The sequence below is a fragment of the Clarias gariepinus genome, chromosome 9, assembly GCF_024256425.1.
Source record: "Clarias gariepinus isolate MV-2021 ecotype Netherlands chromosome 9, CGAR_prim_01v2, whole genome shotgun sequence".
In the NCBI taxonomy this organism is placed as follows: Eukaryota; Metazoa; Chordata; class Actinopteri; order Siluriformes; family Clariidae; genus Clarias; species Clarias gariepinus.
Genome location: NC_071108.1, coordinates 6,372,246 through 6,399,243, shown reverse-complemented (window position 1 = coordinate 6,399,243; position 26,998 = coordinate 6,372,246). Strand labels below are relative to the sequence as shown.

Sequence of the window (26,998 nt, the reverse complement as noted above, 5' to 3'; positions counted from 1 at the left end):
ATGGCTTCTTGTGCTGTAAATCAAACTATAAGAATGTTAGAGCCATACAGTTTAATATACAGCATCAGAGCCATTCTTCATTCTGTCCATTTATCATAGACCCTTTCTAATAAATAAATAAATAAATAAAGCAAATAAAAATGTGGAAAAAATATAGATAGATATTTGTATTTCTTATCTTTTTTTTTTTTTTTGAAAATAGATTTATTCAGACTGTTTCAGAAATATGTATTTACACTGTGGGGGTTAGGATTAAGGCAAGATAGACTCAAATCCATAACAACCATGTGAGAAACTCGTACAAGGTTATAAAATAGAAACAGGAGGAAACAAAGGCAAAAGAAAAAAGGCAGTTAATAGACAGTGTGAATAATAAAGGTTGACAAGGAGATCGAAAGACAGGCTGAGAGGTATAATACGGTCAACAATTATTTCAGCCAGTTTTAAAAGAAGATTTTTTGCACAATGCAGGGATATATGGTTCCTGCAACTTTGTGTATAATACATATTTCAAAACAACAGTTTGATGAATGTTAATAGTGAAACAAACACATATTTTTTAAAATGCAGGAGAGAACGATGATAATAATAATAATAATAATAATAATAATAATAATCCTGATTACAGCCATGTCTATATATATATATATATATATAGTATGAGGGGTGTTTAAATCAAACCAGGATTTTTGATTGTGCAGAACACCAGAACACAGTTATGGGAGTAAAAACTCTTTATTTCTCTATATAATCCCCTACTACACTAATGCACTTATCCCAGGGTTTCAATAAAGCTTGATTACCATCAGAGTAGAAAGTTTTCGCAGTGTACCATAGCCATTATTGGACTGCCTGCTTCACATCTGGAATACTGGTCTCCCAGGAACTCCTTTAATGGCGCAGACATGTGGAAATGGTTCAGAGCAAGATCAGATTTTATAGTGAATGTGACAATAACTCCTAAGCGAGTTCCTGTAATGTGCAAGTGGTTTTGGGAGGTGATTGTGTGTACAGTTCCCACAGACAGATGCGTCTCCTCTGCAAGTTGGGGACAAGGTATTTGGTAGGCGTTCTAAAATAAAAAAAATTGTGTACCGTTCAAATATTTAATTGCAGCTAAGAGTCGAATTACTGTACTGTGTTTGCCGTCTTTTATAAATGTCAATAAGTTTTACACCTTAATTCACGATAAATTACATTACAAGTTCTGGTTTGACATGAACACCCTTCAAGTCGATGATAAACCCTAGCATTGCATTTATTTTTCAATATTCAGTATTACAAGTTTGAATGGTGTAAACACAGTTTAAGCAAATTTTCCTGCACATTACAAGAGCCAGTATTTACAATTATGACACATTCATATGTTGCTATTTGCGATTACGCCAGTGCTTTTGAGCATAATGTAAAGTATATATTTGTTTAGGTGAAATAATTTTCATGCCTTTAAAAGGAAAAAAAATGTCCCAATCTAAGTAAAAAATGCCCCTGATTACTCATCTTCCTGAGACTGGGCCTCATCATTAGAGACCAGTAATGCTGATGATGGACCAGGGACACTGAAGCCGTCTCTTTGCTCACTGTCCACAGTCTGGAGTGAAAGAACATCATCATAATCCTCCTGTGACTCCACTTCAGCTTCGAATGTCACTTCATCTGTGAAGGTCATGGGAATAACATCTCATTCTAATTATCTACTTTTTTAGTTGAGAAATAAGGAATGTTACAGTACCAAGTAAGTTGTCAGGTCTGGGTGGAAGGCTTGGTTCGGTGGGGCTGCTGTCTTCTGGTTTGACGTGTTTTTCATCAACATCGTCGTATTCAGTCCCAGAGGAGTCTTTACTTGTCCTCATGTTCTCCTCATCATGTTCAAAGCCGCTTACTGTCATACCAAATATTAATAAGAACACAGAATGTGACACAATGTAAGGTGGAGTTAAAAGTACAAAATAAAGAGAAATTAACAGTATTTTGGAGAAACAAAAAGACTCTGTATTGTATCATTGGGTTTAGTTTTTTTCCTTTTAAGTTACTCAGAAATTTCTTAAAAAATAATTATCACACTTCAATTATTTTTCTGTGCATCTTAACTTTGTAAGATGATAAAGTTTGGTAAGTAAAATGTAATAAACTATGTTGTAATAAAATAAATAAATAAATAAATAGGCAGTAACACATTATTATTCAAATGTTTATTATTTTCCAATAATGCAACCATGAAGAAGAAGAAGAAGAAGAAGAAGAAGAAGTAACATGTATAATTCCTCTAATACTACAGTGATTTACTAGCACTACCAATTATATTTATTACTCATCTTATTGATCAGTTAATAGTTAGATTACTTTATACTGTATTAAAGTTTCATAGAATGACAATGTTGTGGGACATTTGTGAAACATTAAACTAAACTATGATATTTACTAAATGGAAATACTTGAAGAAAAAGTATTTGGTATAAATACTAACTCGGCCATCTACAGCTGGTATAAACTTTTTTTTTTAATAACTTTTTATACGGTCATTTACTCATTGATAGTTCACTTTAATAAGACACTTTACAATGTCACATATTTATATTTTTAGCTATGGACCACTGCACAAATCACTTTAATAAGTCACTTTACGAAGTCACTTTTTATTTATATTTGCACACCCCAGCCATTTCTAAAATTCAAAATTTCTGTTTTTGACAAATTCCTAGTTCTTTTCTATATTTCTATATTTGTTATATAGATTTTTTGTTCTTATATTGATATTTTGTTCTTATTTGTAACGTATATTTTAATTTGTACATTTTGTACACAGTACATTTCACTAGTTCTCTTATTTTCTAACGTATTTCTTTTATTACAGTATATTTTACTTTGTACAGCATATTTTACTAGTTCATTTTATTTTTTACGTATTTCTTTTATTTATATTTCTTACTTATGTATAAGCTTTCATTATTTTTTAAGGTCACAGTCGTATAAGCATTTCACTGCATATCATACTGTGTATGACTGTGTATGTGACAAATAAAATTTAAATTTAAATTTTATACACCTTGAGTCGTGCAAATATTTACTCCTCTTTAAATGTATCCCTTATTTTAATTTTAATGATTTTCAACTTTTCCCTATGATTAAACTTAACCTTTAAACGTCAAAAAAAAATTTTACTACTTCCACTTTTCCCTGAATATTATACAGTACTCATAATTTTATTTAAGCTCGACACTTTATTCAAGCTGGATCACTTAAAGTACTATAACTTTAACAGCTTTGATTAAAATGAATAAATGTAAATGATAACTTACCCTTACTCTGGTTATCCTCCATCTGGTTCTCACTGGTAACAACATTGTCATAATCTTCCACTTTGAACATATCTAATGTTTAAAGATAAGCTTATAGGTGAATGATTTACTGTGTACAGTATCATAAGGGTCAGGTATCACTTTTAATGTAACAATTTTAATGAAATTAAAGTCATTTAAAATTTTAAAATCTATTTTCATCTTTCCACCAATCTGACTAAATGATCATTTGAAAAGTTTTTTTAGGACACTGTGCATTACCTTTTTCCTTTAAACTTTGCATTTCATTCTCGCTCAACTCCACATCAGGGTTTTCATCTGAAAACTTGAAGCTTACTGTAAGAAAAGCAGTATTTAAAAAAAATGAAATTTAGCATGTTTTAATGCAGGAGACTTTTTTTTTTTACATGGGATGGTATGTTTTGTAAAGGACAAATTCATGCATAAAATAAAATTATTCTTATTATCTTGCTTGTCATTATTAAAAAATAATATTGAGAATGTCATTATAATTTGAATTTCATTTTTTTCTCAATACTTTTGTCTACCACTGTAAAAGGTAAATGCTCCAACACAAAAGTATGGCCAAAACAATTCCATTTCAATACATAATAATAGTATTATTCTAGTAATATTAGATTGTTTTGTAGTAGTAGCTCGAGAATTACATCTTTTGCACTGGTTTTCCTTACAAACATATAACATATTTTTTAATACATTTTCATTCTGCTTATACTCTGGTTATTTGTCACTAAGGTTTAGCCTCTTTTTTTCCCCCTGCACAGCCAGGGACCTCAAAGGAATGAACCAAGATGTCCACCTAGTGGTTGACTACATCTCAGCTGGTTTATTTATTAATTTAGCATATAACTAAACTACTTTAATTATGAGCATTAGGAATTGTTTGATGTCATTCTGTATATTAGTATAGTATTGTTGTTATTTCATAGTTTTTCTTTTTGTTGTGTAGTGTTCCTCTGTGTTACTCATCTGTAAACGTCTTTATTTTTATTTGAATTGAATGTAAGTCATATATTTTTACCTGAGAATAGTTAAACCACATGTTTTTATACTGTACACCCCAGTATGATAACAGTAAAAGTGAGTTGGATTAAAATGCATTTTATAAAATGTACAGTGCAGATTTGCAGATTTACAGATACGGCATTTGGCACACGCCCTTATCCAGAGCAACTTTTTAAAAATCTTATTATACTGTACATCTAAGCAATTGAGGGACTTTCTCAAGGACCCAATGGTGGCAACTTGGTGCTGCTGGGGTTTAAACCTGAGACCAGGGACCTGGAACAATACTGTGGCAAAGGGTTTGAGCCTCCCTTCATTTTGTTTCCAAAGAGACAGATTTTCTTCCTTTTTTAAAATAGTCTTGAGGAATAATAATAAAAAAACATCCAACTTAAGGCATGAACCAGTGAGAAACAGGTGCAGATGATGACAGATGATCAGGCCGGTGATTAGTATACTGGTGATGCTAAATGATGAGCGGTAAATGAGATTGCTTGCGATTTAAATTTTAAATTCATTCGAGCAACATACTGTGTGCATACTGTATGTGTGTGTATATTTAGTTATTCTATAAATTATTGATTATTACAACTGCTTGATTATTATGACTGCTTAATTTTATGCGTTAATAAGAAATGGACAATAGATAACGGTATTACTGTAGGATTTAAATGGATCAACAACAACAACAACAATAAAAAACACCTTGTATTCACTTGCTTTGCTCTCACTGATCATAATCAGTTTTTTTATCATATATTATTTCATTATGTTATGGTGTCTGGACAGTTCGTTGAGCTACTTACATATGGTGAGGAAAGCTTTTCGCTTCCAGAACACAACCAGTGCAGCCACCAGCACCAGCACAAGTCCCACCACAATCCCTACAATTAGTCCGGTCTCTGGTGCAGATATCTCTACTGGAAGATTATATTCTGCAATTGCAAACATATACATAAATAGACTAGAGCAAGATATTGAAATAATAACTCATCTTCATAAAACATGACCATTTTTTTCTTTTAAATATAGTAGCATGTATAAAAGAACAATTCATTCATTATTTATGGATAATGTCAACCATATGTTACTGTATATACAGTACTATGGAAAAGTCTTAAGCCACTCCTCATTTCCTTAAATGAAACTAAATCATGTAGATTAAATTAAGGAAATAGGAACAAATGTTTTACTGTGACTGTGCTGCAAGGAGCCTAAAGATATCATTTAAAAACTGGTTATTCATGTAACAACCTCAGCAGCAGCTTCATTTCCCCCCTCGTCCATTCCAACCATTCACCATTCAGCCTCACCGGCCCGATCATCTTTTACCATCTGCACCTGGTTCTTACTGGTTCATGCTCTAACTAAATGTTTTATTTATCCTTAAACAATTCATAGATCACTGTGTCACCGGAACAAAAAACAAAACAAAAAAAAAAAAAACACACTCCACTGAAACTGCTCAGGTTCAGGTACTGGACTGAAAAACCAGAGACAAAGGCTTGTCAAAAATGAGAGCCAAAAATGTCTTTCATTGAACCTATTCTACAAGACTACAGTAAAAATAAATAAATAAACAAACAAACAAGTCTGGCTCTTTGGAAGCACCCTTAAGTGGCTCAAGGGTGACTCAAGACTTTTGCACAGTACTGTATGTCCCTGTGTAACATTACTGTGATTTTTCTGTTGTCAGAGACACTTCCAGAAAAGTTAAATATGAAACTTCAGCAGTGCTCGTGACTTGTAAATGATAGTAAGAAATCCAGCATAATGAAGAAGCGTAACATAATTACACACACTAACTACAGCATATCCAAACACTACACAAAATATAGTAACAAGTAAAACATGGCCATATAGAAACCAATAGTAAAAAAAAAAACATATATACTATATTCAAAAAAGACACTAACATACCATAGAAAGACAAAAAACAAACAAAAAATGTAGACCTATTCTTCACTCACCATCACAATAAATTACTGCAATCGTCCTGGTTTCTCGTGGCTCAAATTTGACACAGTGCTTTACATAATTCTGGTTCTTATCACACTTAATTTTTATGTCAATGGTGGTTTTATTTTTAATATTCCCAAACTTATTAGTACTGGCATTTCCACACTTCAGCTCATTACATATCCTATTTGCATCAGTCATGTTTTCTAGAGGTTGGACGAATTCCAACTTTCCCCGATAGTTCACTTGAAGCTTGCCTCCACAGGTGCTGCTGAAGTTCCATTTAAATGCCACTGTAAACAAACGGTACGAAATACTGTAATGCAGAGGAAATATATAAAACATGAAGCATATAAACAACGGGGAAAAAGGTGGTCATTTTCTGCTGGATAGACATCACAGAGAATATTGTTAATGTTCTTACTAGCACTGGTACAATGGTGTTTAAAAAATATCAGCAATTTCATAAGGGATATAAAATAATGTTGAGGTTTCACTTTCTCCTTCAAAAGCTTTAAAAGCCCCATCACACTCTGACAAAGACACTTTAAGCATCCTAAAAATAAGTACACTGCAGGAACTTGGTCAAAATGGGAAAAAAATTATTTGTTAAGTCTATTTCCTAGGCTAGTCCCTGTCAGATTCTCAATGAGTATATCACAATGTCCAGATCCAGTCAGAATGAATTAAGCTATTAGTGACATGGATGCGCTGATCATCAAAAACATCAGAAAAAACACAATATGTACTTAACGCGTTCTTCTACAACGTGCATGGAGGCACCATGATCATTGCACAAGCCTGAAGATGTTGTTGTGGGAGCACCATTGATGAAGCAACGATGCAGTGACATCCCTTTGACAACTCAATCAATGCGTTAAGTTGCGAAGTTCCTAAGATGTTTACGTTATGCCATTAACGTAACCAGTCAAAGCATCCTTATTGAGTCATTCCCACGTCTTGCTTCGATTACGTCTACTCCAGCTTTTTTTTTTCAACATGCCCATAAAAGCGTGGCAGATCCACATCAAAGGAGACAAAACTACGTCCTTACTGATTTCTCCTGCTTAAACTTACGGCCACCACGTGAAACCGCGTAAAAGACAGGGGTATTAGTAGTTAACAGATTATGGGCCAAACTTATTAACTGATATATAATTATAAAGGTCTTGACTAAAACAACATGCATGAGGAATCACAAAGGAGTTTTCATTTTCTGCAATGAAAAAGTATCCGAACTAGTGATTTTTTTCAGAAAGTAACGCTGTAATGTAACTGATTACTTTTTAAAGACAGTAATTTTGTAATCTTATTAGTTACTTTAAAAACTACTGTCCCCCAACACTGCCAACAACTATGCCACTACTAGATAGCTGTACGGTACTAGTTTTTAAAAACTAGGTGTTTACTATCTTTTTTTAATTAATTCAAACTGGTGTCTATCCAGCACAAAGCACAGGGTCCCTTGGGTCTTACTTGTACACGCCAACATGACACCACCATCCGTGCACTCATTTGTCCATGAATTGCACTGCTGAAGATTGCTTTCCTTTCCTGTGCAGCTTACGTAACGTGCTTTTCCTTTGTACGTGGTGGGAAAGGTCCTAAAAGACGTACTGCAGCCTCTTTGTTGACACAACTCATTGAACACGTGCCCCGTGTTCTGTGACTTGTAACACACAGGATCGTTCTTAAGTTTCACCTCACCTGTACAGTTGTTGTCTTCGATACTGGTAAATGACAATTGAGACTTGTCTGTGGAAACACACAACCAACACCACCAACAACAGCACACATACAGAAACACACAAATTGAAGAGATTGTTGTGACCATATCAACCTAATACATTTGCAAAAATATAATCAACAATAACCAAATGCCACTTCACGTGTTTTATTCTTTTTATAGCACATCAAATGGAGAATGTCAACATTTTAAATGTGTTTCACACTGAAACTGATCCTTTTCATTTATTGATAGCTACATTTAATAAGCAACATATAGCTGCTATAACCAGTCATGTTTTCACCAATCTCTTTTCTACATGTATCTCCCTCTCTTGCAGTTAATTGGTAATCTAAAAAAAAGATAAAATTACAGAAAATTACAGCTTTATGTCTATAGAATCTATATTGCTATTAAAGAAACAATATGTTACCCCAAACATATATTATAATACATTTCCGAGTTGTCTTTTAGAAAAAATGAGAACACAACTTCTAAGATTTAGTTGTTTATTAGGAAATTTTAAAATAAGGGTTTCCTTAATAAATGAAAATTGTTATGCTGTTTTAAATAAATAACAATGCAAAATACCTAATGGGACCTTTAAGAGTGTGTAATGTAACAAAGTAAACTCTAAAGTGTTGCTCACCCTTGTTCGTACAGCTGATGCTTAGCTGATTATTCGTTGTTGGTGAACTTTCTTTCTCGCAGTCCCAGATGCTTTTGGGGTTCCCTGTGCAGTGGTAGCTGCTGCTCCAGACACCAGTGTTCACCTGTGCTGTACCTGAGATGTTAAATAGCTCCCCACACTCTAGATATTTACACAGTTCTTTACCTTCCTGATTGCCCCAACCATCACTAATAACGGCATAGAGGTCGGTTTGATTCTGGATAAAGACTGCTCCTTCACAGGCGGAATAAGGATTGATAAGTAGCAGCCTTTTCCAATCTGAAAAAAATAAAAATAAATTATATATATAAAGAATATGTCTTTGAATTCAAACGTGACTAGGACCTGGGGAGGGGAACACTTTGGATGCAAAAGGTTTATAAACATACTTTTTAACTGTGTTAAAGAACTAAAGTAAAAATAGACAAGAACCTTTTTTTAAACTATATCACAATAATTATAAATTGTGTACTGGGAGGATTGTGCAATACAGACTGACGTATCTTTTTGCTCAGCACAACCCAGGCAACATGATAAAATTCATTTTATTTTATTTCAACCAGTTATGTAAACATGACTTAGCTAAAAAAAAATGGGGGGTGCTCATTTTTTTAGACAAAGTAGACAAAATACTTTTGTCCCTTTGCAATTTTGCCCTTTGCATGAAATTGTCCTATAATATAATCAACATACAGTAATAGATCATATGATTAAAGACATTTTTTTGTGCAGTTATGGAATGTTTCTATTACAAATAGCAATAGTTCCCAATACTTAATGTTACCAGACTTTGACACGTGTTACAAGTTGTGCTTTAGCATTCTACACAGACCTAGTATCTGTTCTACATAGAACTCTTTATTCCAAGAGTGTAATATATTTGATTATGTTTTATGTAATTTAATAATCTTTTTTTTAAACGTTTGCCTAAACCATAGCTTACACATTAGTGTGCTTACAAGAAAAAGAAGAAAAAAATACCGCTGGATGAGTAAAATGAATACCTTTGCATTGGAGATGGCCAACTTGGCATTGTTCTACTTTAGTCTTAGAGAAGTCACAGCTGGAAATGTTGCTATTGCCATCTTTACAAGTGACGGTTGTCAGTCCATCTTTTTTATAGCTGCTGTCGATAGCCTTACTAAAACTATTCTCGATGGCTCCTCCACAGCCTAAGGTTTTACAGATCAAATCCTGTGTGTGGGTATCGATGCTGTTGTAACACAGTGGGAGATAAGCACCAGAGTAAAATAGCTTAATGTTTCCAGCACACTTATCTCTGGGGTCTTGCAGATCAGCTATCACACTCCCTGTGGAAGATGTCATGAGAAGAAGGGAAAGTTAAAGATGTCTACATTTACATTTAGGTATTTGGCAGACTCTCTTATCTCGTATGCCTTGACGTCATTGGAAAGACCCTTATACTATGCTCCTAGTTTAGTCAACACTATTGAAAAAGAGTTTTTTTTTTTTTTTGGGGGGGGGGCGGTTAACCCTAATATTTAAGAAAAAGATCTAAAGAACGGTCTTTAGCAAAACCAAATATAATAATAATAATAATAATAATAATAATAATAATAGTAATAATAATAATAAACCTCACTTGAGCAATTATCTAATAGCTCATTTGTAAAAAAAAAAAAAAAAAATTACAAATACTCTTCTAGTACTGTAAATATCCAGATGATTACTAATTAATTTTCATATTTATTATTGAAATAAATACACCCTTAAAGGAATCAATATATATTAATAAGATAAAAGAATTAAAGTAACATAATGATATATAATAGACCTTTGTGACAAATTAGAATATGAGAGGGAAACAGGGAGGTAAAATAGATTCAGTTACATATCATTAAGGGCAGGCGTGGCTCGGTTAGGCTTTAGGTTATTGCATTTGTTATTGGTTATAGTGCATTGGTTATGTTTGCATTTTAAATGGTAAAATGTTGTTTTGAATCTCCTTTATAATCCTATAGGTGGTGTACTCTAAACTATTCACACAGGTGGGAGGTAACTATTGTATTTGTAAATTTGTTTAGAATTGTAAAGAAAATGGAATCAGGGTTTTTTTTTTAATGGTTAAATGGAATCTCAATGCGGCAAATGCTCAAATCGAATCAGCACCTAGAGTATGTATCAAGATAATATCACATCGAGTTATCCCTGATGATTCTTATATTTTCTAGAGATCCACCACCTACAGGTCGAGTGCTTCCTTTAATAATTTAGCTTTTTTCAAATACCCTTACAGTATAATTCTGACAGGATTGACATGACATTGAATTTTTTAAGCAATGTACCTTGAGATGTTGCACTCAAAAATCTGTGTTGTTGAAAAAGATAATATCTGTCCTAAAAAGGATTTAATATCATAGTTTCCTTTATAAAAATTCAAAAGACAATAGCCAAGAAAAGTAAAAAGGAATTACTGTTATTATCATTTTATTTTATTTTATTTACTGTATTTATAATTTGTTCTAATAAGGATGTAGTATGTGATATGTTAATATTACAACAACAACAACCATTACTTTTATTACTATCACTACAGTTGGTTTCTTTAGAGAGAATAAAATCATTACCTGTGCAGGCAACGTAGGCGGCACTTGTGCATAAGCTATCTTTAAGTTCTATGAAGTTGCATTGGCTGAAGTTCTCAGCTGATTGAGAACAGTGTACACTAGCCACAGTCACTCCAGGCTTTTTCTCTCCTTTGTAGTTCGAAATGATCGCCTGTCCACAGCCCAGGTTCTTACAAAGCATTCCTGACTGTGCTTCTGTCCAGGTGTCTGCACACACACCGCAGGTTTCATCCGAGCACACCAGCACCTTCCCATAGCACTTATTCTGCAACCACACCTTCCTGGAGCCTGAGCAGGAAATATGTCCATGTGAATAGTAAATTAAAAAGAAGAAAAATATTTCTGTACAATTTGTGGTACAGTGGGACCTTGGTATGCAAATTTAATTTGTTCCAGAGGCGAGTTCTTAAGGAGAAATTTTATGCGGCCCACTGTGGAGACCCTGTGATGAAAGCAGCCCAACAACAAGGACCAACAGCAACAACAACATAAATGTATGCTGATAATGGCGTGTCGAATGCACATGTATGCTGCTAATGGAGGGTAGGAATGCATACAGTATGGTCCCCTTAAGCACCACCAAAAAATAGTCCTGCTTGGTTAATTCCTAAATAATCTCTATAACAATTTTAGTGAGTTTTGATTATGCTACTTATACACTAGCGATCACTAGCGATTATCTTACTTTTTTTTTCTGAGCAGTTTACATAGACAAATTGAGAATCAGGCGATTTGATCACATTCTTCATGGAGCAATTGGAAGAAGAGGTTGTGTTTTCATGGCAGACTGAGGAGTTCATGTTGTTGTTCTCAATTTTCGGGACGACTATTCCTTGTCCACAACGATTTCGTAAACACACTTCTTTAGCCATTTCGTTGGTGATGTTTTGCAAGTATTCACCAGTTTCACCCTTTACTCTGCCTTCACATGGTGAGTCTCCCTGCAGAAACCAGAGCTTATAATCTGTCAGAAAAACAACAACAGAGAAATAAAATTGAAGCACTGTTGAATCTATAATGTAATAGGTTTTTAATGACATTTTGGGACTGTTTCAAGAAATGCTGCTGTAACAACATGATTTGATGTACAATTCAAACTTATATACAAATCATAGTAATAATCATTTCATATGACTTGAGTTTTGCATTAATATAAAATAATGTAAAAAAAAAACATACGATGAGACATGATATAAACTATGATATATGTTTAATTTCTTTGTCTTAACTAACTGATTTATTCTGTTTTGGGTCAGTGTACATCCAAAGCCTATGCTAGGATATCTGGTAATGAGAAAGGAAAACCTGTCAAACACAAGACACTTACACCCTAACACACTCAATTACACATGGGGGCAAATTTATCGTTGCCAATCCATTCCTAAGAAGTAGGAGAAAACTAAATCAAGCACAGCATGGGGTATGGGAGCACACATAAAACTTCACTCGTACAGTAACCACAAACTCAAGGGTGAACACCGATATACTAAAGCCCATACCGCTGCAGATGATGTTGATAACTGAACCCGTGTAATCATATTTCTTCTGTTCCAGTTTACACTCTGAGATGCTTGAGGTTTTGCATTGAAGCTTCCAATCCATTGGTTTAAAATTTCTCTTGACAAAGGTATGTTGTTTATTCACTGAGTTTCCACAGTGAAGATGCTGACACACCATTTTTGAGTTTTCCTCTGGCCAGAACCCGGGTGTAGTTTGCACGCTTTGCCATTCATCCTTTAATTTCAACTCCAGTTGGCCTGCGCACTTGTCCATTTGACCGTTGCTTAGTCGCATTTCCAGAGAGTCTGTAATTTAAAAGAAACCACAAATCAAGTATATTGTGGTTATTGCAGATTTTTTTTCCCCTTAATGAGTAATGCCAACCTAGGACAGCTCTTACCTTCATACTGTCTAAATAAAAAAGAAATCTACTCTTGCCATCTGTATTTTAATGAACTTTAACTCCAACATATTTATTTACGATCTTTAAAAGTTCATACTTATACGATCTTCATAAGTTCATCACATTCGAATGTTCGTATGTAGAAGGGACTATAGATCGCTCAAATCTGGGAAAATTGAAGGAACTAAATAATCGACTGGAATAAAGGCTTTAGGATAGACTGGAGAGGCAATAAAGTAACAGCTGAATGAGAGACTAAATGGAAAGACTGGGGGAAGTCATGGAGAAATGGGAAGGAAAGACAGAAGACAGATCATGGTAAAAGAATTAGCAGGGATTATCAAGAAATTAAAATTAAACTGCGTGAAACTGAAGAAAAGATATGGCAAAGAAATTGGAGAAAAGTCTGGGAAGAGACTGCGAGGACAGACTGAAGGAAGGACTCAGGAGAGACATAAGGAAAGACTGGGGAATAGCTGAACATAAGACTGAAACTAGAGACTGGTGAAAGACTGGGGGAGCTGGACGAAGATCTTGTGAGAGAAGAAAAGAGAAAGAACATCAAAATGTGATGTTAGTGGAAAAAGAATAAATAAGTAATGGGAAAAAAACTTAAAGGAAATGCTGGAAAAAGACAGAAGTTGACTATTAGGGCCTGAAGAGGCTTCTCTTTGTGTCTTTGGAAAGCCTATGTCTACACTAAGTGTTTTCACCGTTCACAATATTTAACATTTTTATACAGAATATACAGTATTTTAGGTGTTTGATCAGTTGTGAACATTAACATATTAGACTTGCATTGCAGTTACCTGAGCATATAACGGTGATGGTTTGACACTTTTCAACAGGACCATGTTGGTGTTTGCACTCCCACAGAGAGTTCTCCTGTCCATCACATTCAACGTGACTAATTTGGCCCTGCTCAACTTCAGAGCCCGATAACACAGAAAGAGGAGTTCCGCATTTCAGCTCTTGGCACACAACCTTGCCAACCTTCTCAAGAGAAGAGGTGCCATTGGTGCACACTGCATTGTGAGAACTATTCCTGCTGACATAGATCTCCCCATAACATTTTGTTGGCCTTTTTTCACCTTCTCTTAGTTCTACCGTGACACGATCTGAAAAGCATGGTGTAGTCAATAGAAGCTTAGCTTCAAATGAATGGTCTGCATATAACTTACATGGGTTTAGTTAATTGCCTTTTTATCCATTAATAGTTGTTAATTTGTGATTTTAGAAAAAACACAAAGCAACGATGACATTTAATGAATGTCAGGATTTTAATCAAGTTATTTTTTATGTCATAGAAATGTAGAAAATAATAGTTCAGGTGTATTATTGTTTGTACTGTAATACCCATGATGCACTGCCAAATTATTATTATGATTAGCGTATTCAAATTCTGCTTACCTGAGCATTTAAGCCAGGTGTTCTTGCTTTCATTGCATGGCTTTACACTGACAGCTCTGCCACACTTAAGCTTAGCACACATGCTGTCCAACTTTCCATGATCAAACTCTTGACACGATTCATTAGCCCACTCGCTTTTATTAATGTACTTCTGCAAAGTTCCTTCACAGACATCAGTCCCACCATGCAGACGGACAGGAGTATAATCTGTAAAATTGTTCCCTTTTTAGAATTACATCAATACATTCACACTTTCAATTATGTCCTGTATTTGCTTTTGCAAGATTATAAGAGAGTAGAAATTCCAGAGGGTCATTGTCAGAAAATGTAATTTGTCTAGTGTAACACAAAGACAGGTTAAACATGTTTTAGTTTATATCTTGCTAGTTAGGTGAGATTCTTTTATACAGTAAATATTATAATTTAATCAGTTTGTTGGTTATTTTTATGGGCCTTTAAAAAGGTTTGTCAAAACATTAATAATCATTTGCTAAAATCTATATACTATATATGTAGATCAAGGTTTCCCAGGCTGCCATACATACTAAAAATGATCTGTTGTATAAGCTGTTGTATGTACAGTATGTACAGTATGTTCGCTTTTAAAAACCGTGGGTCCTCAAATATAGCTTAAGAATTGTCAAGACACAGTCTTACCGTGGCAGATGATTTGGACTTCTTCTTGGCATGGTTCTTTGGCAGATACCCAGTCCACACACTGCCATAAGAAGTCTTCATTGTCCATGCAATTTAAGGACACGCTATAAAGGCTTCCTGTATTATTTAAGGTAATGGGCATGAGTGTCTTCTGAAGTTTTCCACATCCAAGTTCTTGGCACACCTTATTGCCTTTGGCATCATCTACAAGAGATAAATACATCACAAGTTACAAGGTTCTAATCCTGAATTTCTGACAGGGCTTGCCTCAATGGAAGTAACTACTAAGAGCACCGACACCATAGTATACAGATCACACATTTCCTATGAACTCTTGGAGTTATTCAGTTCAGAGATGCTTCTAAAGACATATGCATATGTATTAAGGTAGGGCCTACTTTTAAATTGTAAAACTTAAATACGTTTTTGAATTAAAACTAATTATGTATTTACTTTTGTAAAGTCTTCAAGTCAAGCCAACCCATAATATTTCTATACACTTCTTCACAATTTTTCTAATCCACAGTTCATTTTGCATATGGATCTGACATCAGAAACATCAAACTACACATGCCACAGGATTAGTCAGAAGAAACAATCGTTTGCATTAATTAGATTATCTTGCATCAGATTATATTTGAATGTCTGATATCTAATCAGCCATTTAAATATAATCTCTTAGTCTTCTGCTTTGTTACTTGCTGCTATAGTGACTCGTTGCACACAAAGAGCATGAACCATCTGTCACTCGGTAGTATGCTAACAAAGCCAAGAAGATAGATAATACTGGTAATATAGCATGTTTACTATAAATGCAATTTGTATAAAACCAGCTCTTTATGGCCAAAGGTTTTATTGTATGAGCAAGCGGGAAAGGAGTCTAAAGATTAGGGTTGGGATTTCTTAAATTGGTCTTAAAACAATGTTGTGCTCATATGTTCAGTACTGTACATAAGACTTGGTCATAGTCACTGTAACTTTTTCCTCTTTCCAATCGCTAAATGTTTTCCATCAGAACCAGAACAACCGAGGGACAAAATACATGGACGTCATTCTGTAAATGAACAAAAAAAGTTTGAGAAAGTTTAAAAATTATTTTAAAACTTTAGTGGAACATAAAATGCTTTTTTACTAAGTTTTACAATGTGATCTTTTCCTTTTGTTTTGTGCAATGGGAAAACAATGAGCTACAGTAAGGTGGAGGTTAGCGGTAGCCCTGTATACAACACAGGGAACTGAAAATACCTGAAGTGGGACTCTAGATTTCCCTTGATAGAAAAAGAATATTTTCGAGTTTCAAATTGTCTTATATATTAATTCAAGTTGTGTGTTTTTTTTTTCTTGTAAATTCGTGAGGGTTTTTTTTTTTTTTCTAGTTTCTTTACATGTCTGGTAATCTCCAGTTTTAAATGTTCCCTCTCCTCCCCCTTCAACTCCTTATTCCACCCCATATTGACTAAGTTGTAGCTTTTTGTTGCATTACTGCCACCTGCTGGAGCAAATCGGTAGCCCTGAAGGTTTAGCGCTGGAAGACTGACCCGGAAGTATGACTCAGGTGGTCCGTTCGTTTAATCTCAAACCAAGAGGCAGTTGAAATACAATCGAATTAAAATACAGTATAAGCTGAGGAGAGTTATTTAAAAAATAATAATAAAGATAAAATATTTTAAAATAAAAATATAGTAAGAGAAAGCAGAACTTTCTCAGAGAAGAAAAGCTCAGAACTGAATTCCTACAGTTTTGTACGTGAGTCTCGAATAAAAAAGTAGACTCCTGTTATATTGAACCTCCTGCTACCCAACACACAGTATGACTGAAACAATTCCTGCTATTCGTTAAGGTTTCTTCCTAGTGTCATCTCTTTGCCACAGCCGCCCTCGGCTTGCTTATGAGGGACAATAATTTTGATTTATACATAATTTTTCACATTTCATACACATTTTTTCAAATTTTCTTTTAATTCTGTAAAGCTGTTTTGCAGCAATGACCAGAGTTAAAAGTGTTATATAAATAAAATTATAAGCAATTAACTAAAGTCAACGCTAAGATACAGTACAATGTCTTTTTTTACACATACACATGACCAGACAAATTGATATGTAAAACTCACCCCATGTCTGGTAACAGATGCCAACCTTGCTGTTTGGTGTTCTGAACTGGACCACCCCAGCACACTCATTACTCATTCCATTTAGATTGAGACTCAGAGTAGGTTTCAGAGTACTTGATCCTGTATTGATTTAAAAAACAAAAAAACAAAAAAAAAACTCTGTCACAGAAAGCAAGAAGCATGTCCAGAGCAAAGTAACACATTTAGGAAGTCTGTGCAAGAATAGATGAATAAAGGTGTTTTCACTTAGCGGTATGTACCGACTAGCTCCCTCTTTAGCCTTATTGTACAAATAACATTCACTTTTAATACAATTAACATTCTTAACTGACTTGTTTAGTATTTAAAAAAAAATAACTGAATCACTTTCATTTATCATTATTAACAGCCTAATACTAGAGGTGTGTCCAACAGGCTGGGCAATAAAAGGGATGAAACATGGTGAACTGTTAATATTGGAAAATTATTAAGTTCAATCAAACATTGATTAGTACATTGATCCATGCACACTTTGATCACCTACATTTAGTTTGAAGACATTTTGCAATAAACGCAATCATGCTAAAACACTGAACATTTGTACTCACCTGAGCAGATAACTGAAATGTAGTTGTGACTTTGACAAGTTGTGGTACCCCATCCATTGGACGCACAGTTCCAGAGATTGTCCTCTGTCCCAGTACAATTTATTTCATCCAGCCAAAAGTGTGAAACTGAAGCATGTTTTTTGTATTTATTTTCGAAAACCCCAGATCCCACATGTTTACCACACCCTAGAGATTTACACACTACTTCACCGTTTTTGGGACTCCACTGATGATGGCCTACCAAACCCCATATATTGTTGTGGTAAACTTCCAGATGACCCTCACAAGGGTGGCTCGATCCTCGTAAAGCTATTCGATTTTGTGCTGTGAAAGACAAAGGACTATAAATCATTATGCACTGACCTTAAACAAACAACATAAAATATTTGTTTAAAATGATAATAATAATCATCATCATCATCATCATCATCATTAATATCGTTTTAGAAATAATCTTGAATTCTCACCAATAATTTATGTACAGTAGATTATTATTTAATAATTACTGGAAAATTCTAAAGTAGATGTTAAAGTGTATAGTAATTTGTTTAAAACTATTTGTACAGTAAAATTCATGTTGCTGTTATTTTATTTATTGGTGAGAAATATTTAGTGCCATAAAAAAAACATTTGTCCCTTCACATTATTTTTGCATATTTTTTATGCTTAACGAATTCAGATCATCAAACAAGTTTTAATAGTACACAAAAATAACCTGAGTAAATAGAAAATGCAGTTTTTAAACGATGATTTCATTATTAAAATGAAAAAAAAGCTGTCCAAAAAAAACAAAAAACAATTTGCCCCTAAACCTGTGATGTCCTTGGCAACACACAACTGTAATGAAATGTTTGCAATAACCGGCAGTGAGTCTTTTACATCGCTGAAGAATTTTATATCACCCTTGAGCTTGAGGTCACAAATTGATGGCTAGACATTCTTCTTCAGGATAGTGCAGAATTCTTTGTTCCATGAATTATCATCCAGGTCCTGAAACTGCAACCACATCATCACACTGCCACAACCATGTTTGACTGTTCGTTTTGTATGCTGTTCTTTTTATGAAATCCTGTGTTAGTTTTATGCCAGATGTAATGGGATGCAGCTTTCATAAAGTTAAACTTTTATCCCAAAAGTCTTAGGGATAATCAAGTAATGTTTTTGGCAAATGCACTGTAAGATGAGCCTTTATTTTAATAATGGCCAATGGGATGGCCTTTGCTCCCAGTGGGCATGGGTGGGCCTTGGGTGCCCATGAACCTCTCACCAGTTTACTGGTGAATAGTTGGTGATCAATGGTTGATGTTATGGCTGATTAGTGTACATTGTATACATAATTGTGAAGTATATAATAAATATTATGTGTGAAGCCTCTATAATAATAATAATAATAATAATAATACATTAATTATTATGTTTCTAAATATTTATGATGTATAAATGTATGTGCGTATTTAGGCAGCACAGTGTCATAAAGGTTAGCCTCATATCTTAAGGGTTTAACTCCAGCCGTGAGTCATGTTTCCCCATGCTTGTGGGTTTCTTCTGGGTACTCCGGTTTTCTCCCACAATTCAACCCCCTATAGATTAAGTTAACTGGCATTTTCAAATTGTCCATATGGTGTGAGTGTGTGTGTCCTGTGATTGACTGACACCCCTTAAGGGTATACCATGCCTTGTGGCCCGAGTTCCCTGGAATAGGCTCCTTGCCCCCCAACAACCCTAAACAGGATGGATGGTATAGAGACTGAGTAAGGGAATGAGTTTATTTATTTATTTATTTATTTATTTATTCATTAATTCATTTGTTTTCCATGTGGTGAGTGTGTGTGTGTGTGTGTGTGTGTGTGGTCCTAGTTTGTAATACTGTACTAAAAATCCTTATTTATTGCAATCTCATTTCGAACAAACCACAACAGTAGATAAAGTTGGGTCTCATATAACTGAAGACATACCGAGAACATACATTCTAAGCACTGTTTTACAGAACCTACTGCAATGCACTAAATAAATAAAACATTTAAAAGCCCATCCATACTTGTAGTAAAAAACATGCAAGCCTTTTTAAAGTCAAATATCATTTCCAAACGAGAGTGTGAATTAAAAATCATTCGGTCAGTGGAAAATACTAGCGTGAGTATCACATGCAGAGGAGTGGTTAACCACACGTTCTGCTGAAAGTCTGCTCCTATCTGAGAGAAAGTCTCAGGACTCAACTCTTCAGAGTTGCACTTCCGTGCAGATTTTCTGATAAGTAAAAAGTTTGTACCTGCTTCAGTTACACCACAGAGCTGATCAAAATCATGTTGCATGCAATTTAAGTAACACACACATACATGTATGTATGTATGTATGTATGTATGTATGTATGTATGTATGTATGTATGTATGTATTTATAGAAAGGAATCCCAAAAAATGTATACACACTTCAACATAAAAAATATATGCATAAAATATGACGGTCACATGACAGCATCAACAATCAAGCTACAGTACAGTATCTTTGGAGGAAACATACTACTACACATTGCTGCCATAATAAAATTTTGAAAAGGACATAGGTACAGTAACAACCGTTGAAGTGTGTATGCATTTTTGTGCCCCTCTGTATATTTATTTACTGTAGTAAAAGCATATAATTTCTAACATATAATTTACAAGTATTTCATTTCTAATTCTAAAAACATTTTAAATTTTTACGTATATACTGTATAATTATTGTATACTGTATATATACTCAGCAAAAAAAGAAACGTCCCTTTTTCAGGACTATGTATTTCAACAATAATGTTGTAAAAATCCAAATAACTTTACAGATCTTCATTGTAAAGGGTTTAAACAATGTTTTCCATGCATGTTCAATTGACCATAATCAATTAATTAACATGCATCTGTGGAATGGTTGTTTCAGACTAGCTTACAGAAAGTAGGCATTTAAGGTCACAGTTCTAAAAACGCAGGACACTAAAGAGACTTGTCTACCGACTGTGAAAAACACCCAAAGAAAGATGCCCAGGGTCCCTGCTCATCTGCGTGAACGTGCATTAGGCATGCTGCAGGGAGGCATGAGGACTGCTGATGTGGCTAGGGCGATAAATCGCCATGTCCGCACTGTGAGACGCCTAAGACGGCGCTACAGGGAGACAGGAAGAACAGCTGATCATCCTCGCAGTGGAAGACCACGTGTAACAACACCTGCACAGGATGGGTACATCCGAATATCACACCTGCGTGACAGGTACAGGATGGCCACGACAACTGCCCGAGTCACACCAGGAACACACAATCCCTCCATCAGTGCTCAGACTGTCTGCAATAGGCAGTCCATGAGGAGGAGATGCACTGCAGTACTTCAAGCAGCGGGTGGCCACACCAGATACTGACTAGTACTTTTGATTTTGAGCCCTTTCATTCAGGGACACATTGGGAAACATTTTTAGTTTATGTCTTATGGTGTTGACTCTTTTAGTGTTCATACGATTATTTACACATTAAGTTTACTGAAAGTAAAAACAGTTGAAAGTCAGAGAACGTTTCTTTTTTTGCTGAGTATATATATATGTGTATATAAATTTTTTAATAACATTTTTATTAAGAACTTTGAATTAATAAAAGTTACGCAGTTGAAGTAAAAAAGCAAGACTGGCTAATAACAGCACTTTTTTTAGTATTGCACTATTGTATTGTATGTCTGTACTGCATACCCAGAGCTCTCGCCATTTCGTCTCCCTGTATACTTGTATACGGTAAAATGACAATAAAGTCTACCTTGACCTTGACTTTAACAGCAATAGATACAGACACATATCACTGATATGTGATTTAAAGGTAGAAGATTTATTAATTATAATGTTTATTTTTATAAATTCTTCTATTATTTTTTTACATGTCCATACACATTTTTTTTGTTTGTTTTAGCCATTACTGTTTTTTTTTTTTTTTTTTTTGTTTTCGCTTTTGTTGCTTGTTTTGTTTCCTGATTTTTGTGTTTGGCATCTATTATTTTCTTTTCTAAAACTTAAAATGCTGTCCTGTCCAGGTTGGAAAAGGGATTATTAACCTTGTTTAAACAGTTGTAAAAATTATTTATTGAAATAATTTTAATTAATAAACAGGTGAGAATGATTTTTTTATATGGTGAGGAAACATAAAGGAATGTGTTATGTATGATTATGTTTCACTCACTCATTTATCAAGGGGGATACAGGGTCGTACCTGAAGCCTATGTGATGCTAATTTGGTGGTCCAAATGTTTCAAGCAAACCAAATGGCTCAATTTTTTCTGTTTTATTGTAGAACCTATTTGCAAATGTAGCCCTTTATATGAAAATTTGATTTTAACACCTGTGTGCTTTGACATCTCTGTTAGGATAAATGAGGTGTTACAGGTATTGAGACATTGCAAATCCATAAAAAAGTGTAAATGAAACAAAACAGACAGTGCAGTGATGCTTGAATGGCAGTGTATATGTATATTCATATATATATGAATTTGTACAAAAACTATATTTCAGCACATTTAATCTGATGTATATGCTTTAGTTTTAAAGTAAAAAATAATAACTATTGCTGTGGTGCAGACTGCTGTTGCCTATACCAAACAATAATAAATACCACATACAGTTTCTCATCTGCTGATCAATAAAATAATTAATTTCCATTTCTACTTCACATGTCGCAGTCGCAAATTTGAATGAAACATATAACATATTGTACATGTATTTTATGCACTGTATTTCATTTAAAATTTTTAACAAACTCATTAATGTAACTACAAGGGGTCTTGTAAACTCATGAATTGCTACTATGTCAAAAACTGATGTGTATTGTTAGATTATTTAATCACTTACTCATCATCTATACCGTATAATTCTGTATACAGGGTCGCGGGGGGCCTGTAGCATATTTCAGGAGACTTATGGCACAAGGCGGGCAGGGTAGACCCTGAACAGAGTGCCAATCCATCAAAAAAGTATGTTATAATGTTTTTAAAATTATTCACATACCAATGATTTCCAATGACAATATCTAGCTGCTAATGATTATTGAATTTATGTAATTTCTATTTCACCTTCAAATTCAGCTTGCTAAAAATGCACACTACCAAGATAGAATTTGTTGTTTTGACATAAAAGGTTTTAAATTGTACATCTGGGTAGTATATACTGTAAACATAGTTGACTGGGATAAGGTGGACAGAGTCGCTTTCACTTTTTAAAGACATTACATCAGAAGCTATTGCCAGTAATGCACAATTAGTTCTACCACACTACAACAAAGTTTACAGTAATGATCAAAATTTGATCAAGACTTGAAACAAGAAATTGATCAAGACTAAAAATTTATACTGTAAAATGTATTACAGATGTAAGGTTAAAGACAAGCTCTAATTTTATACAATATTCCACTTTAGATAGATCTTTATAGTTTTTCTAATGTATGTTACTAATAACCAAACAGGTTGCGTGAAAATAACAGGATGGGTTGGTGTGAAATTCAACCTAAAATTACTTTTTTTCCTATAACAAGTATTTATTATTCCTCTTATATCACAGAAATCCGATTATATGTAAAAAAAAATAAAAATAAAAATAAAAAAAATCTCCTTAAACTCATACTTTTAGTACATTATATGTTAATTGTTGCACATTGTGGAATATCCAGGAAACAATTATTTGAATAATGTTCGTTTTCTGAAATAAATGCTTACTCCATTAAAAAAAAAATTTTTTAAATAAATTGATAAATTAGAAATTATTATGCTTATTTAATTTAGTTAGCATAATTTTGTACGATAATGATGATGATTAGTAGTGGTAGTAGGATTCATTAAATCTGGTCCCTTTAACACTTGAAACATTTTACTTGGCCCTTAAGCCTGCACTTATTTTATTTTGTTTACTTTTTTCATTAAATGTATTTTACATTTATATATATATATATATATATATATATATATATATATATATATATATATATATATATATAAATAAAAAATATATAAAACAATACACATCAATTATATTTATTTATTTATTTATTTATTTATTTATTTATTTTTATGCAGCCCAAAATCTATTTAAACAAACTAAGTTAACTTGCTACAAAAACTTATTCTACAAATTATTATATAAAAGTTAACAGACATTATTATGTATAATTTTGGTAGCTCAACATATGGTTTTTGTTTGATGGCAAATTTAAGAGTATAAAATTGAGATGATTTTGTGGATGAACAACAGGGCACCTCCAAAATACTCTAGTAAAAGGTTTCTTGCTTTAAAAAAAATGTCAAAACTTTTGTGCAAAAAAAAATTCAGTTCTTGCAAATTAACTTCTTGCAAATTTACTTGAACAAAGAATTTGTTAATGCTTAAACGAGTTAGATATTGGCCCATTTCAATATTGATTTTCTATATAGCCCCCATTGTTTTTTTTTTATTGTTTTTTTTTATCTCAATATTTTAATCCATGATTAAAAAGTCCAAACAAAACCTATTACACCTTTTTAATTTCAAGATTTGAGCAGATACAAATTTATAATCAAAAGATAAATTACTTCTAAAACTATATAAGTCTGAACAGGTTTGGACTGGAGTTTCCTACAGTTTACCTGAGCCTCCAGGAACGATCAGGACTCCATTTTAACTTTAACACACCCCCTGTTATACTGCACTGCCAGTTTCACACAGTATGATGCAGATCAAGCCCTACTATCCATTGTTCCCTCTTGAGTCTGGTTCCTCTTATATTCCTTTCATACAAACTTAAATAATTTTGATTGTGTAAAGCTGCTTTGCGACAATGTCATGTGTTAAAAGCACTATACAAATAAAATTTAATTGAATTGAAGTCTGCTCAATGCTTCACAAACCTGAAATTCTCTGTAATACCAAATTATGTGACAAAGTAGAAAATGTTTTCTTTATTACAGAAGTAACTTTATTACCGAAGTCACACAACCTAAATGCGTTCACACAAAATATCAGTTTGATTGAGAGTGTGATATTGCTTTTATTTGACAATTCTATAACTTTAATTTAAAATTCAGTGACTGAAATTTTAGATACAGTAAATGGGCAATTTTTAAATAATTAAAAAAATCATTTTATTATTGTTGTGTTTTATTTTATTGAAAATAATTCTCAAATTTCTCACAACTGAATAGAGAATGGCCAATGATTGACTGATTGTGGATAAAAAGTGTAGTAATGGGTTTAGTGTTGTTATAACATTTTTCGCACATCTTCCCAGGTCTGTTACCCCAAACATGAGTACTCCCGAAACAACAATGTTCAATATAAATAACAGACACTATAATTAATGGAACTAATTATTACTAATTATAACTGTTACAAAAAAAATTATAATATTGAAATATTAAATATTTTTAATACACATAATAAATGTGTAATAACTCTCCTCCCCGCGACCCTGAATACAGGATAAAGCAGTATATACAATAAGTTTGTAAGTGAGTAAGAATTCATATTGTATATTGTAATCAGTTATAAGCACATTAAAAAAGTAATGTGCCAAACCATCATAGGGCATACAAGCTAACACCCGCTCACATGAAGAATTTGGAAATGCCAATCAGCCTACTCTGCATGTTTCTGGCCGATGGGAGAAAGCCAGAGGGCATGGAGGACACCCATCAAGCTAAGAGAAAATGTGCAAACTTCACGCACACAGACCTGAGGAGAAATGTGCAAGCCACAGTGCCAACCACTACACCACTGCACCACCAACTATGATCATATAATTTTCTACATGTGTAGTAACAAAAAAAAAAAAATCTAATACTGTGCAGAGACATATCAAAATTGTGTTAAAATAATAAGAATGTCCCTAACTGATTACACCGTGGAAGGCAATTTGAAATGTTAGAATATTTATGGGAATTGTTTGTTCTTCTTTGACATTTTCTATTAAAATGTAATTTTGATTAAAATGTTAAATGTCATGTCATTAAATTTTCTTCTTAATTAGAATATTGACAGCCTTTCCCCATTTAGAGAAAATAAAATTTAACAAAAAAGTAAATAAATAAAATTAAATTAAATATTAAAGCCCTCACTGACAAAACACTGTCTCTCAACTGTCTTACCACTGGAATCGAATCATTTTATGATAAATATTGTACTTACAAATTATTTTTCAGCCATAGTGATTATCAGTGAGTGACTCAGAATAATGGAAAAAACTAACTTCGAATTCAACAGTTGAAATTATTATAAATAATAATAAGTCAGGACATTTAAGCAAAATCACAAAACATTTATTATAATAAAACAGAAATGTTCACTTACCTTGGATTGCTGTAAGTTGGATGCACAGGAGCAGAAACCACATGGTCACTGGTGTGAAGAGAGAAAAAAAGAGAGAGAGAGAGAGAGAGAGCAAGAGGAAGAAATCTCCTACTTTTAAACTCTGCATGATGTCACAGCCATTAATACAGCTTCTGGTTATAAAATGTTAATGTTAGGTGTTAGTTATTAAATGAGATAATCACTATAAGCCAAACACCAATAAGTAAGATGTAATTATGTATTTATTCAATATTTTTGACACAACATGCACAGATTTATAATAATAAAGTTAGTATATATTCTAAGCTTTTTCTGTAACAATTTATAGTCAACTATTTTGTGGGAAAAAATTTTTTAATATATATTTGTATGTTATTATTGCTGTTCATTCATGCCATTTGCATTAATACTTAGAAACGTTCTTTTTTGTAGCAAATTATTAGACAGAGTTTCAAGTAAAAACCTTTTTATAAGCTTTGCTTAATTAACTGCCCCCCCCCACAAATGTAGCTCAATAATATGTCTTATATCACCAGAATTTTTTGTTTATTAAGAAATTAAATAAATTTGTTATTTTTGTACTTCATCCTGAAGTAGATTTTTGCAGAAGCATTTAATATCACAGACAGTAAACAGTCATAAGGTGAAACAGACACAAGTATTTTAAAAAATGTAACAAAAGATAACATTAAATAAACCAAATATACAAACAGTACAAAAGACAAATGCATATGCAAATGTGCGCTGAAG

General features: G+C 33.4%; 1 protein-coding gene across 1 annotated transcript; it reads right to left on the bottom strand.

Moving 5' to 3' along the window:
* Window positions 1–631: 631 nt before the first annotated feature.
* LOC128529779 (scavenger receptor cysteine-rich type 1 protein M160) lies at window positions 632–26,308 on the bottom strand. Its single transcript, XM_053503296.1, has 18 exons — window positions 26,249–26,308; window positions 17,936–18,259; window positions 17,349–17,468; window positions 15,239–15,442; window positions 14,582–14,788; window positions 13,981–14,289; window positions 12,768–13,073; window positions 11,954–12,232; window positions 11,269–11,556; window positions 9,685–9,990; window positions 8,660–8,959; window positions 7,761–8,039; window positions 6,296–6,577; window positions 5,132–5,260; window positions 3,561–3,635; window positions 3,300–3,371; window positions 1,733–1,882; window positions 632–1,656 (listed from the first exon to the last, which is right to left on the bottom strand). The coding sequence occupies exons 1-18, from the start codon at window positions 26,289–26,291 to the stop codon at window positions 1,493–1,495; spliced, it is 3,837 nt and encodes a 1,278-aa protein (XP_053359271.1). The 5' UTR covers window positions 26,292–26,308; the 3' UTR covers window positions 632–1,492.
* Between the last annotated feature and the right edge of the window lie 690 nt (window positions 26,309–26,998).